Genomic DNA, 14,916 nt, shown 5'->3' with positions numbered 1-14,916 from the left:
CTGTTTTGCAACTTGCTTTTTTCACTTTATGTAGACAGCTTTCAGTTCAAAATATAGACTGAACTTTTTAACAGCTTCATAATGTACTACTGCCCAGATGTGCTGTAATTTATACTTCCATAGAAACTTTTTTTTGGTTGTCTCCAGTTTTGTTTTGTTTTTATAAAAAAAAATTTTTTTTCATGTTTATTCATTTCTGAAAGACAGAGACAGAGAGCAAGTAGGGGTGGGCGGAGAGAGAGGGGGACACAGAATCCAAAGCATACTCCAGGCTCTGAGTTGTCAGCACAGAGCCCAACGCGGGGCTCGAACTCACGAACCACGAGATCATGACCTGAGCCGAAGTCAGACGCTCAACTGACTGAGCCACCCAGGTGCTCCAGTTGTCTCCAGTTTTTTTACTACCAGGACAATACTGTAAGTAATGTCCCTATACAAATAAATATATTCCTATTTTGGATAAACTGCAAGAAGGGGAATGGGTCAAAGACTAATATTGCCATATTGTCTTCCAAAAATGTTTACACCAGCTTACTCATGGGGTAGATTTTGACAAGAAGACTTTTTAAAGTATGACGTAAAAACTTGAAGCCATTAAAGATAGATAAGTTTCACAATGAAGAATTGATAATTTCCTTTAAGCGAAATTACCACACTCAAAGTCAGGGTACTTTTACCTTTGGGGAAGGAAAAACTTAAACTCTTAGGACATTTGTAATTAAAATTTAACAAGGTAGGAATCACTGTTTCTTGCTCACTGCCACAGTCTCAGAACTAGCACAGTGCCTGGCATATAGGAACTTCTAGGCAAAGGAAAATTATATACAAACCAAAGATGGCCAAGAAACACAGAAAAAGATGTTCAAACTTTAAACTCAAAAACACAAATCAAAACAACTAGAAGAGAAGATTAGTAAATTTTAACAAGTGTAAACTGGTTCAACTTTTTGGAGGGTAATTTCACAATTCTCTTAAAATTTTAAGTGTATTTGTTCATCATCAATTCCACTACTACAAATTTAACTTAGAGAAAAAACTGTTAAAGTATATAGAAGTAGTTTCATTGCACTATCATTTATAGAAGAAAACAACTGGAAGCAACACAAATATCATCAACCAAAACTTAAAGTATTGAACATCTCCATAATACAGCAATATAGAAGACTCCAAAGAACAATGTCTAAATGCTTAAAGGGAAATCCATGCGTGGAAGGAAAAAACAGGAATCTCCCAGAAAAGATAATGGGGGGCACTTGGGTGGCTCAGTCGGTTAGGCATCCAACTCTTGGTTTTGGCTCAGGTCATGATCTCATGGTTTGTGAGTTTGAGCTCCACATCGGGCTCCGTGGGAACAGTACGGAGCCTGATTGGGATTCTCTCTCTCCCCCTCTCTCTGCCCCTCCCCCAACTCATTCTGTCTCTCAAAAATAAACAAACTTAAAAAAAAAAAAACAAAGAAAAGATAATGGACAGCAAGTGTGGGCCGCAGGTTGAGGGAGAATAAAGGAAGAGTGCGTACCAGAAAGGCAGATTGACAGCTGTTCGTCATCCACGGGAGATGCTTTCTGACTGTTCCTCCCACCTCCTGCTTGATTTTCGAGTTTGAGTCCACTGCATGTCAGAGGAGCCTCCAGTGGACTTTTACAGTAAGGGTGGTCCAGCAACTTAGAACTAAGAATGTTCTGCTTGAGAGATCCATCCTCATCCATCTGGCATGAGCTCTCAGTCTTTTCGGACACAGGCCCATCTACATCACTCACAGACTGATCTGCCCCAGACATGGGCAGTTTTACTCTGTCATCACTGACAGTACTTGTCCGATTTTCCTGACCCAGAGTCATAACTTCTCTTTTGTTTTCTGAGATAAACATGTTACTAGAATCATGTTCTGATAAGGGGATATCATGAATCAGCTCTGTACACTCCCACTTAGGAGAACAGGGTGACTGGTCCCAGGTGTATGTGACACTACCATTCTGTTGGTCAGGGAATGCTTCATCTAAACTAAGCTCCTTGCCCAAGAAAGGGCTTCCTTTAGTGTGGCCATCAGGCACATGAGAGTTCTTTCCCTTCATCACAGCATTGCTGTCCATATCTGGGAAGTACGGTTGATGCCGACAAGAAGGGTCTTTAGGTTCTGGGGAAGGCAATGGGCTGCAACTGCCACCCTCACTGTTTTCCCTAAGGGTCTCTTGATGGTCCCCAGTGACCTGCACCCAGCTTCGCTGGGCTTTTTTTAGCTTGCAAACTTTGCTTTTTGTTCTGAAGTGCTGGGATCTGAGAATCCTGTACCGAAATCTAATCATGGATAATTTCTCATACATCATAAGAGGAGATACTTTTATTCTTCTATGTTGGTTAAGTTGAAACTTTTTTGGAATCAGGGGTCCCCCATTCCTGTGGTGCTCCAGCCCTTGGTAGCAGCCATAACAAAAGCGCTTTCTCTTATGGTTGCTCAAGGTGACCACAATTGTGCCACTCTCACCTGGACTTTGGCTCTCCCCATTGAACTTCATGGGAAAGTCAGAAGCTTGTGGCTCCGTCCTAGGTCTGTGACCACTGACCTGACCTAAAACACTATTTGCTGGTAAGTCAGCAACCGCCTTCAAGAGACTTTTATCTCCACAGTATTCATGGTCAGAGTTCTTTGTTGATGATAGCAGCCTCTCTGCTTGGAGTTTCAGGAGGGTCCTTGGGGAGGAAATGAAGTGTTTAGAGTCTTTTCTTTTCACTTTAGAGGGCAAAGTACTAACATTCTGAGAAGCCACACTGGACTTTGCCTTAGCAAAAAAAGGTGCATCCTGGATCCATGTCTTCTGGATTTGAAGGGCCTTCTTTCTGCACTGGAAATGCCTCAGCTGCCTGCTCCAAATAATTGGCCTTCCCAATTTGGCTTTCAGAATGCACAAGTGTTGGTGAAAGCAGAACTTCTTAAAGCCTCCAAATCCAGTATTCCATTTCTCAGAAAAGGCTAAATGGATTCCTTTCCTCCATAAAATTTTCTTCTGTTTTTTCATTTTTCTGATGCATAATGAGATCTTGATGCAGCTGTGAAGAGAAAGAAGAGTTACACATTTACCCTAAAAATGTCATTAAGATATAATCACAGCATTAGAAGTTAGAAAACTCTTAGGGGCAAAAAAAAGCCTATGAAGTGCAATTTAGACTATCAGACATAACGAAATCCTTACCTGATTAAGGTTTTCCCCACAGTGAAAACTGGAAGACATGAATACTCTCACATGACCCCATTTGGTATAGCTGACTCTGACAGAAATGTCAAGATCATTTCCCAAAATGCAGTCAATTTCTGATGGAGTAAACAGGGTAGGGAGTCAGAGGAAAATCGGTCATTGTTGACACTGCTTCTTGTTAGCTAAGTGACTTTAAGTCAGTCACCCAAATTCTGTGTTCTCATTCGTAAAATGAAGGATGGGGAAGGAGGGGGACCACATACCATTTAAAACTGATTCCATATAAAAAGAGTGTGTTCTAGGGGTGCCTGAGTGGCTCAGTCGGTTAAGGGTCCGACTTCAGCTCAGGTCATGATCTCACAAGGTCAGGAGTTCGAGCCCCGCATCAAGCTCTGGGCTGACAGCTCAGAGCCTGGAACCCACTTCGGATTCTGTGTCTCCCTCTGTCTGCCCCTCCACTGTTTGCACTCTGTCTCTTGCATTGTCTCAAAAGTAAATAAACATTAAAAGATTTTTTTTTAAAAGAGTGTGTTCTATACATCAAATTTTAGAAAGGAAGGGCGATACTTTTGCTGGGTATAGACATCTAGAGGCAGACAATGCAAGCAACATCAGTACCTCAAGAGGGAAACCAGCTTCCTCTTTGTCAGTCAGTCAAAAACTTTGAGTGACTATGCAGGGATATGAGCCCATCAGGTGCTCTCACACAGTTAGGGTTCTGATTCTCAAGTGAATCTAAGTAAAAAAGCACACGCACACACACGCATATATGAAATTCAGGGACACACTTATTAGGAATGATAGATGAAAATGATAGTCAAAAACCAAACAGGATCCCTCCTCAGATTTAATAAGATCTAGCACTACTGAAGGCTCTTCAGTGCAGAATGAAAGGTGTCGGCTGTTGTGGGTGGTGGGGCAGAAGAAATAATAGACTATGAATCAAAAAACTAATAATCTAATTTCAGCTTGCTATTAGCTTATTAAGAAAAGTTGTATTACTTTTTTGTGCATCAGTTTTCTCTGGGAAAAAAAAAAAAGGACTGAGCACATGTTTACCTCAGTTCCCTCTCCAAATCCCATTAGGATGACAGAAACGGGTTTTAAGAAGGGAAAACTCTCACGGACAAAGAAAATTAAAAAGCAGACAAGAAAGGGCGCCTGGGTGGCTCAGTCAGTTGAGTGTCCAGCTTCGGCTCAGGTCATGATCTCACGGTTGGTGAGTTTGAGCCCCGCGTCGGGCTCTGTGTGGACAGCTCAGAGCCTGGAGCCTGCTTCAGATCCTGTGTCTCCCTCTCTCTCTGCCCCTTCCCCACTCATGCTCTGTCTCTCTCACTCTCTCAAAAATGAATAAACGTTAAAAAAAACTTTAAAAAAAATTTTTTAAAAAAGCAGACAAGAATACAATTTTGGTATTTTTTGTTTTTTTTTTTTTTTGTTTTTTTTTTTTCAACGTTTATTTATTTTTGGGACAGAGAGAGACAGAGCATGAATGGGGGAGGGGCAGAGAGAGAGGGAGACACAGAATCAGAAACAGGCTCCAGGCTCCGAGCCATCAGCCCAGAGCCTGCCGCGGGGCTCGAACTCACGGACCGCGAGATCGTGACCTGGCTGAAGTCGGACGCTTAACTGACTGCGCCACCCAAGCGCCCCACAAGAATACAATTTTGAAAGAAGAAAGCACATAACTGAGTGATGAGCAGGCCAAAAGAATGAAAATCTAAGCCAGCAGCAGGGGAAGACCAGAAGCAAGTTACAGGACCTCAGAAAGGCTCAGGAATAGAAGCAACAATACCTATGAAGGTCAAGAGAAGGGAGTTCAAGGGGTACCTGGCTAGCTCAGCTGGTAGAGCCTGCAACTCTTGATCTCAGGGTTGAGTTCAAGCTCACATTTGGTATACAGATTACTTAAAAATAAAATCTTTAAGGGGCACTGGGTGGCTCAGTCAGTTAAGCATCCGACTTCAGCTCAGTCACGATCTCACTATTTGTGAGTTCAAGCCCCATATGAGGCTCTGTACTGACAGCTCAGAGCCTGGAGCCTGCTTCGGATTCTGTGTCTCCCTCCCTCTGTGCCCCTCCCACACTCATGGGGTGCCTCTCTCTCTCTCTCTCTCTCTCTCTCTCTCCCTCAAATATTAAAATTTTTAAAAAAATAATAAAAATTTTTGTAAAACAAAGAAGGGAGCTCAAAAAGGAGGGACCCATTTAAAGTCTGAATAAGAAGCAGTTAGACCCCCAAGATGCGCATTCTCCTACCCTGGCAGATAACCAAAGTTTTACTTTCTGGGGAGGACGAACCAGGCTAGTCAGGCACATCATGCACAACTGAAGGCAGGGGTTCAACAGGATATAGGATTTTACACAGTGAATTCCCTCCCCAACCCATTTCCCCATTTAGATCCCAGAAAAAGGTTTATAGCTTAAGGAAGAGATCAGCCCTGGGAGCAGATACTGATTTTTGGGGATGCCTCAACTAAACAGGCCCGAACAATTACCCTACACTATACCCCAGAGTTTAAGCAGTGAGACCCCAAATCCCTCCCCAACTCCACCCAGGGGGTAACTGCCCCTCCACTACCCAACTTTGGAAGTTTATTCTCCAGAAAGGGTAAAAGTGAATGAAGCTCTGCAGCCAGGGTGATCCCAGACACAATATGAAGATGGATTTATACACTAAATATATGCATCCCAACACTTTCCCACTCATTTCCCAGAACCTTGGCAGTTTGCTTTACCATCCAAGTAGGAAATTAGAAGATTCTTCTCTGGGGAATCTAAATAGTCCACAAGAAAATACATACAGATATCCCCCCAAAATGGCCCAGGGTGGCCCACAGTACATCTCAAAGTTGCCAAGTCTCACCGCATGTTCTAAATTACCAAGCAACCTCTTAGTGGTTATTCTTTAAAATGACAGGAAAATCCAAGATTCACCAGATTTCTAGGGTTGACAAGTGGACCAAAATAAACATTTAAAAAAGCAAAAACTTACATAGAGAAGTCCACTTCAAAAAACTAACGGAGGGGGCACCTGGATGGCTTAGTCAGTCGAGCGTCCAACTTTTGGCTCAGATTATGATCTCACAGTTCGTGAGTTCGAGCCCCACATCGGGCTTGCTGCTCTCAGTGCAGAGCCCACTTCAGATCCTCTGTTCCCTCTCTCTGCCCCTCCCCCACTTGCACTCTCTCAAAAATAAATAAAACATTAAAAAAATTAAAAATAAAATAAAAATAAAAAACTAAGAGGAGGAGGAAAGAGGAGTTCTTGTTTAATGGGTACACGTTTCCACTTAAGAAGATGAAAAAGGTTCTGAAGATGGATTGTGGCCATGGTTGCACAGCAGTGTAAATGTATTTAATGCCACTGAACTGTATACCTAAAAATGTTTAAAACGGTAAAAGTTGGAACACCTGAGTGGCCCAGTGGGCTAAGTGTCTGACTTCAGCTCAGGTCATGATCTCGTGGTCCATGGGTTCGAACCCCACGCTGGGCTCTGTGCTGATAGCTCAGGGCCTAGAGTCTGCTTCAGACTCTGTCTCCCTCTCTCTCTGCCCCTGCCCACCTTGCACACATGCTCGCTCTCTCTCTCTCCCTCTTTCTCACACACACACAAAAATAAACATTAAAAAATATTTTTTTAATAAAATGAAATAAAATGGTAAAAATTATGCTATGTATATTTACCACACTAAAAAACAAGAGGGAAGGAAAAAAAATCTAACAGTATCTTCAAAGTAAAAAAAAAAAAAAAAGTTATATCCACTGGGGGGAATATAATAGCATGTTTTATGTTGTTTTCTTTAAGTTTGTTTATTTTTGAGAGAGAGAGAGAGAGAAAAAACAAGCATGAGCCAGAGAGGGACAGAGAACGGAAGAGAGAGAATCCCAAGGAGGCTCCACACTCCACGCAGAGCCCAACTTGGGACCTGATCCCACAACCATGAGATCATGACCGGAGCTGAAATCAAAGAGTCAGATGCTCAACGAACTGAACCACGTAGGTGCCGTTTTGTTTTTGTTTTTCTAAAGCAACAATCAAAAATAATAAAGGGACTTTGGAAATTTAAAAGAATTGAAAAACTCAGTAAAAAGTAAAGGGCTAATATCCCTAATATAAAGAACTTTCTTAAATTGAGGGATAAAGAAAAAAAAAAAGCCTGATGGAAATATGGGAAAAAGACATAAGGAGACATTTCACAAATATTTTTAAATAGCTCTTAAACATATGAAAAGATGTTCAACTTAAAAAAAAAATGGGCAAAGAGGGTTGGGGAGTTGTGCAAAATGAGTGAAAGGAGTCAAAATGTAAAAACTTCCAGTTATAAAGTAAGTTATGGAGATGTAATGTATAGCACGGTGATTATAGTTAATAATGCTGTACTGTGTATTTGAAAGTTGCTAAGAGAGTAAATCCTAAAAGTTCTCATCACAGGAAAAAAAACTTTGTTACTAAGTATAGTAGTAGATGTTAACTGGACTTACTATAGTCATCATTTTGCAATGTATACAAATAGCAAATCATGATGTAGAACTGAAAATGATATAATGCTGTATGTTAATTATACCTCAATAAAAACGTGGGCAAAAACTGTGACAACACATTCTGTTGGTGGGAGAAAAGAAACTTTCATACTTTGCTAATAGGAATACAAACCGATAAAATCCTTTTGGAGGAGAATTTGATAGTATCTAACAAACCCTGGTATTTACCTTTTAATCTAGCAGCCCCACTTTTAGGAATTTATCCTTAAGATACACCTCCAATAATAATGAAAATACAAAATCAAGGTTAGTCATTATGACATTGTAATTGCAAAATACTGGAAACCTAACAGGAAGGTAGTTGAATAAAGTATGGTTCTTCCACACACTGAGTGAAGCTATAGAAGAATAAAAATGAACTCCATGGGCTAACATGGAATGATTTCCAGGGTAAGTGAAAAAAGCCAAGTTCAAATGAGTATTAATACTATGCCACCAAGACATGACCGTGGCACATAGACACCACAATTGCAAGTTTGGGGAGTTCCCCAAACCAGCCTCAGGTTTGGCAATTTGCCAAAAGGACTCACAGAGCTTACTGAAAACTATTATATTCATAGCTATGGTTTATTAAAGCTGAAGAATATGGATTAAATCAGCCAAGTGGAGAAGCACATAAGGTGTTCTAGCACCATGAACACAGGAGAACTTTACTGTCCTGACATCAGTGTATGACAATATTGCCATCCAGGAAAGCTTACCTGAGCCTTGATATCCAGAGCTTTTATTGGGGTTTTTAGGCATAACTGTTTGCCCACAAGACTGAGCTCAGTCTTTCAGCCCCTCTGGAGATCCACTGATACCAAAGTCATTACCCTAAACTACACTGTTGGTCCTTCTGGCATGGCCAATCCCAATCCTAATTCATGCTGTTAGACTGTTGGTGATCCAAAGCTCCCAGGCAAATACAGACATTCCAACAAGGCATGACATTCCAAGGGCTTAGAGATTACCTCCCAGAAGCCAAGGATAAAGGCTTGCTTTTGGGGCAAGGTTAAATTCTTTACCATGTAGCTGCTTCTCATGAAAGAAAAATTACAAAAATATACACATATCTGCCCTTTCGTCCCCCAAGACAAAATAAAATAAAAATACAAACATGGGAGGATAAACCATAAACTAATGAGAACAATAACATACAGGAAATTATAGATATGTATAGGATGAAAGAATGAGAAGGAAATGGCACAGGGATGAGAGAGAGTGGTACTTCTCTAAGCTTGCCTTTTTATAAAGTTCTGACTTTTAAAACCATGTTAATGCTTCATATACTAAAAAATATATACAAATAGGGGTGCCTGGGTGGCTCAGTAAGTTAAGTGTCTGACTTCAGCTCAGGTCATGATCTCATGGTTCATGAGTACAAGCCTCGCATCCAGCTCTCTGCTGTCAGTGTGGAGCCTGCCTCAGAATCTTTGTCCCCCACTTCCCTGCTCACGCTGTCTCAAAAATAAATAACTTAAAAAATACATATATATATACACACACACACACACACACACAAATAATTAAAATCAACCAGAATGCAGGAGGACTCCAAAATGAAATACAAATAGCAAATGAATGACAAATAAATAACTATACTGAAAAAGTATGAAAAAATTAGCCAAAGTAATTTTTAAAAACATTTGGACTGTACAGGACTAGAAACAAAAGGACTGTATACAAATACTGTACTTTAGTTAACAAATTAGTCTTCACAGATGAATGAGTTAATTTTGAAACTACTTTGTAAATATTCTAATTTTTTTAGTTAAGTAGGCTCCACGCCCAACATGGGGCAAGGGTTATATGCTCTATCAACTGAACCATCCAGATGCCGCAACTTGTAAATACTAAAACTGAGTACATAGGAAAATAAGTTGTAGATAAATAGAGCTAGGTTTTTCACCACTGATGAAAGGAGTAGCAGATAATGAACAGACTGAGACAGGTTTGAATCTATAATGACAGAATGAAATCAGAAGTATCCATATGAGTTCATGATTTTATATATACATATACACAGATATACATCTAGAAATGTGCACACATGTGTATTTCCTAGCTCTGTCTACTTAGCGTAGAAGCAGTAACATCCCAGTAGCAATGAACACCCCTAGCACCCAGATCTTGGTTCCCATTTTAAAAAATGACTGATGCCAGAGCGGGACAGAGCAAATAGATGAGCCTGGAATATCATTATAATGACAGAAAGCAAAAAAAAAAAAAAAAAAAGTGCTCAAGAAATTATGACATGTCAAAAGAACACAGGAACCAACCTAAAGAGACTTGCCATGGTCAAAGACTTTGAGCAACTAAATATATAATGACAGTAATGGATTATAAGAGCAAAACAAATGCCCTAGTCTGCAACAATATATGACTAAATAAATGGGGAGAAGGGACAGCTCTCCTTACACAGAATTTCAAATTAATAAATACAGAAGGAATAATGGAAATAGAAAAGTTATAATTTGCAACTCATAAACAACAGACTCAGGAAAGAAAATTAGATGAAAAAATACAGTGAGAAACAAGATATATACAGTCTCAAAGTATCTCCACAAGATACTTAAAATCACAAAGAGAAAAGTTGTACCTTTCAATGGAAAACCTGACAAACATCACCTTAGTCAGGTGATCGGGGCTATCATCACCAGTAGTAATAAGATATGATGTTCATATGCCTCCTGATGTAACACAATGTCACTTGTATGATGTATCACCTCTGTGATGTTATAAATGTATAACCTGAATTTAATCATAAGTAAAAACAGATAAGGCCACACTGAGGGACGGATACTCTATAGGATAACTGGCCAATACTCTTCAAATGTGTCAAGCAGGGGTGCCTGGGTGGCTCAATCGGTTAAGCGTCTGACTTCAGCTTACATCAAGATCTCACAGTTCGTAAGTCTGAGGCCTACACCAGGCTCTCTGTTGTCAGCACAGAGCCCACTTCAGATCCTCTGTCCCTCTGCCCCTCCCCCCAGTGCACACTCTCTCTCAAAAATTAACGAACATTTAAAAAAAATGTGTCAGTCAAGGTCATGAAAGACAAAAAGATTGAGGACCTGTCCCAGATTAAAGGACTAAGCCTAAGAAGACAGAATAACTAAGGCAACATGTAATCCTGGATGGGGTCCTGGTCCAGAAAAAGATCACATGTTAGGCCATAAAACAAGTCTCAATAAATTTAAAACTGAAATTCTATTATGTGTCTTTTCCAACCAGAATGGTATGAAACTAAAAGTCAATGACAAGAAAAAAAAAAGAATTAAAAAACACAAACACATGGAGGCTGAACCACATGTTCACCCAATGGGTGAACAAAGAAATCAAAGACACCAAAAAATACACGGAAACAAATGAAAATGAAAACACAGGGTCCAAAATCTTTGAGACATGGCGAAAGCAGTTCTGAGCAGGAGATGTGTAGTGATAGAGGCCTACCTCAAGAGAAAAAAAAAAATCTCTCGGGGTGCCACCCGGGTGGCTCAGCCGGTTAAAAGTGTCCAACTCTGGATTTTGGCTCAGGTCACAGTCTCGTGGTTTGTGGGTTCAAGCCCTGCTGGCAGTGTGAAGCCTGCTCAGGATTCTCATTCATATTCTCTCATTCATATATTCTCTTTCTCTCCTCTCTGTCCTCTGTCTCCCCTCTCTCTCTCCCTCTCCCTCGACCTCCCCATGCTAAGTAAATATATAAACTTAAAAAAAATCTCAAATGAGTAATCTAAACTTACACCTAAAAGAACTAGAAAAAGAAGAATAAAACCCAATATGAGTAGAAGAAAGGAAATAATAAAGAACAGAAATAAATAAAATAGAGACTAAAAAACCAATAGAGGGGCACCTGGGTAGCCCAGTCGGTTAAGTATCCAACTCTTGATCTCAGCTCAGGTCATGATCTCCGTCGTGAGTTCAAGCCCCACACTGAGTTCCAGGCTGGGTTTGAAGCCTACTTAAAAAATAATAATAAAAAAATTTTTAGGAATAGAAAAGACCAATGAGGGGCACCTGGCTAGCTCAGTTGGTAGAGCATATGACTCTTGATCTTGGGGTCATGAGTTTGAGTCCAACATTAAGCAGTAGAGATTACATTAAAAAAATATTTTTAAAAAAGAAAAACAGGGGTGCCTGGGTGGCTCCATTGGTTAAGTGTCTGACTTCGGCTCAGGTCATGATCTTGCAGTTCATGAGTTTGAGCCCTGCATTGGACTTTGTGCTGACAGCTGAGCCTGGAGCCTGCTTCAGTTTCTGAGTCTCCTCTCTCTGCCCCTCCCTCACCCATGCTCTCTCTCAAAAATAAAAAAGTAAACATAAAAAAAATAAAAAATTAAAAATTAAATTAAAAAAAGAAAAGAAAAAAGTGGCAAAAGGAAAGAAAGAAAGAAAGAAAGAAAGAAAGAAAGAAAGAAAGAAAGATAGATTATAAACCAGAAGATCAAGGTCTGAGGGAAAATTATTTTCAACACAGAACTTGAAACTCAGCCAATTCATCAATCAAAACTGAGCATAGAAAAAAGGTTTTCAGAGATGTAAGTTATCAAAATACAGAACTACCATGCATCTTTTTCTCAGGGAGCCACATTTTGTCACACTCTGACAAAATGAGGGAGTAAAGGAAGAAAGACCTGAGACCCAGGAAAGATCCAAAACAACACACAAGCAAGAGAAATCCTAAAGAAAATGGTAAAGAAAGATCAGAGTGACAACTATGCCTCAAGCCTAGAGAGCCACCAACCCAGAAGAAAGAGGTCAAAAGGATTTGGGAAAGATGTCTCCAAAAATGTGAAATTGTAGAATTTCTAAAATGTCTGAATGCAAAGACAGATGAGATACAACTGGAAGAGAGCTTGAAAATATATTTAGTTTACTAAAAAGACTACTCACTTTAGGGACAAGAAAAAGTTGCACAAGAAAGGAAAAACAGTCACTATAAATCATAGAGTACTATATAACTTAGCTGTGATTACCATTTACATAATCATAAAAAGGCAAACACTGCTCTAATCAAATGGTTCTCAACCAGACACTCCATATCATACCTCTCAGTCCAGTATTTAGAACTGTGTGGGAAATTTTTGGTTGTTACAATGAATTTAGGTTGGTATTGATATTTAGTGCCTGGTGTAATGCTAAATATCATGTAATGGACAGGATAATGAAGAACCGTCTCATCCAAAATGACACTACTGCCCCTATTGAGAAAAACTTCTAGCCAAAATTACAGAATCACTACACAGTGAGGATAGATGGGACAGCAGACGTGTACATGCATGTAGAAGTGAGGAGCACATGTTAAAGAGAAGTAAATCTTTATCTTCCATAGTCTACAGATAAAGCTTAACACTAGGAAATCAAAAGTAACATTAAAAAAAAAAAAAGCTAATTTAGGGACATGCTGTCGACACAAAAAGAACAGCTCAAAGACTTGAAAGTGGCTGTTGCTGGGAAACAGGAAATGGCAGAAAGGGGCAAGATTCTGGGAACTAAGTCAGGAAAGAGGGCTAGAGGTTTCTCCTTCAGTATACATTTCTCTACTTAGTCCCTTTTATTTTTTTTAACATTTATTTATTTTTGAGAGATAGAGACAGAGTGCAAGTAGGGGAGGGGCAAAGAGAGAGGGAGACACAGAATCTGAAACAGGCTCCAGGCTCTGAGCTGTCAGCACAGAGCCCAACACAGGGCTCAAACCCACGAACCGGGAGACCACGACCCAAGTCAAAGTCGGATGCCCAACCAACTGAGCCACCCAGGTGCCCCTCTACTTAGTCCCTTTATAAAGCACCTACATCCCATCCTCAAATGGGCAAGGTTCCCTCAGACCAGAGACTGTTTTACCCTCTCCACACCACATACTAAATCTTTAGTTATCCTGTTTTTATGTATAGGGAGAAGAAAATGTCAGATCTGGAAGGATTTTTCTTAAACAGACTTTCAATCACTTATGTATATATATTTTAGTCTCACCTTCACCTACATGTTCACAGTCCATGACACTACTCACTAACCCTGAAACTTTTAAAAGGTTCTGAAACACAAACATGACTACTTGTCAGCTTTCTCCACTTGTTGGTTTAGGATTCAGCTTTCTCAAGTCTGTTAATCAGTTACCACTAGTCTTTTCTGCTTTCCAGCTTCCAGAATGTGGGGCTTGAACTCACCACCCCAAAATCAAGAGTTGTATGCTCTGGCTGAGCCAGCCAGGCACTCCTCACTTCTCTACAGTTTTAATGGAGTTTTCAGGCTGCTGTGGAATTAAATGTGTACATTCAATCCAATTTCCTTACCATAACATACTGCTGAATAAAGAGAAAAAAATTGCTAAACAAAATGTATGAGCCCATTTTTTGCTAAGTGGAAAAAGCCGTGTATTTTGAATATTTATAGGGGAAAACATGTCTATCAGAATTTACACCAAACTACTAAGAGTTTAGGCCCACAGTTCCTAAACTATGTGCCAAGGAACCCAAGGGTTCTGCAGTAAATTCAGAGGGATATCACAAAGCATTCTAAATCAGAGGGGAAAAAACAATATTCTTTATCTGTCATACCTATCAAACACGTGACAAACTACCAGTTTAATACAATTCAGTTTCAAATTAGATCATGGTATATTCTTTCTAATGACATCCTATCTTTGCAAAGTTGGGTTTTTGTTGGTTACTGTGATGATTAAAAAAAAAAAATTTGCAAAAATCTATTTGAAATAGGAAATGTGGGTAGCAGTGTCTAATGATTCCAAGGTTTGAGAAGTTCTCTAGTGCCCAACCAGTACATTGGGTAATTGATTATTTAAGAATGAAATAAAAATACTATATTGTCTTTCAACTGATGTGTATTTAAAAAGAATTTTTTTTAAGTTTATTTATTTTGAAAAAGAGGAAGAGAGAATCAGTGGGGCAGGAGTACAGGGCGGGTACAGGATCCAAAGCAGGCTCCATGCTGATAGCAGAGAGCCCGACGACGTGAGGCTCAAACCCACAAACTGCCGAGATCATGACCTGAGATGAAGTCATACACTTAACCGATTGAGCCACTCAGCTCCTGATGTGTATTTTTTAAACAACTATTGGGTTGCTAGACTATAAGTACTTAAGTTGTTTAGATCTAATTACTTAATAAATTACTAGTTATTTAATTATTAGGCCTAAGGATACTATGAAAAAGACACTAAGGGGGGCAGTAAAC

At 39.8% G+C, this 14,916-nt stretch overlaps 1 protein-coding gene and 1 long non-coding RNA gene across 6 annotated transcripts in view; one reads left to right on the top strand and one right to left on the bottom strand.

The window, feature by feature from the left end:
* Nucleotides 1–3,017, bottom strand: part of SENP5 (SUMO specific peptidase 5) — a 30,532-nt gene extending 27,515 nt beyond the window's left edge. For all 5 annotated transcript variants that reach the window (XM_015073764.3, XM_053221022.1, XM_053221024.1 and 2 more), the window contains exon 1: nt 1,520–3,017. In XM_015073764.3, coding sequence (XP_014929250.1) covers nt 1,520–3,017 — 1,498 coding nt within the window. The remainder of the gene's footprint in view (nt 1–1,519) is intronic.
* A 6,833-nt stretch (nt 3,018–9,850) lies between these two features.
* On the top strand, nt 9,851–14,061 carry LOC128315211 (uncharacterized). The gene is made up of 2 exons (XR_008297724.1): nt 9,851–10,632; nt 13,863–14,061. It is a non-coding gene; the product is annotated as an uncharacterized LOC128315211 (long non-coding RNA).
* The last annotated feature ends 855 nt before the right edge of the window (nt 14,062–14,916 follow it).

Source organism: Acinonyx jubatus, chromosome C2, assembly GCF_027475565.1.
Source record: "Acinonyx jubatus isolate Ajub_Pintada_27869175 chromosome C2, VMU_Ajub_asm_v1.0, whole genome shotgun sequence".
Lineage (NCBI taxonomy): Eukaryota > Metazoa > Chordata > Mammalia > Carnivora > Felidae > Acinonyx > Acinonyx jubatus.
Note: the sequence above shows the minus strand (reverse complement) of the source record. Positions and strands in the feature narration are given on the sequence as shown.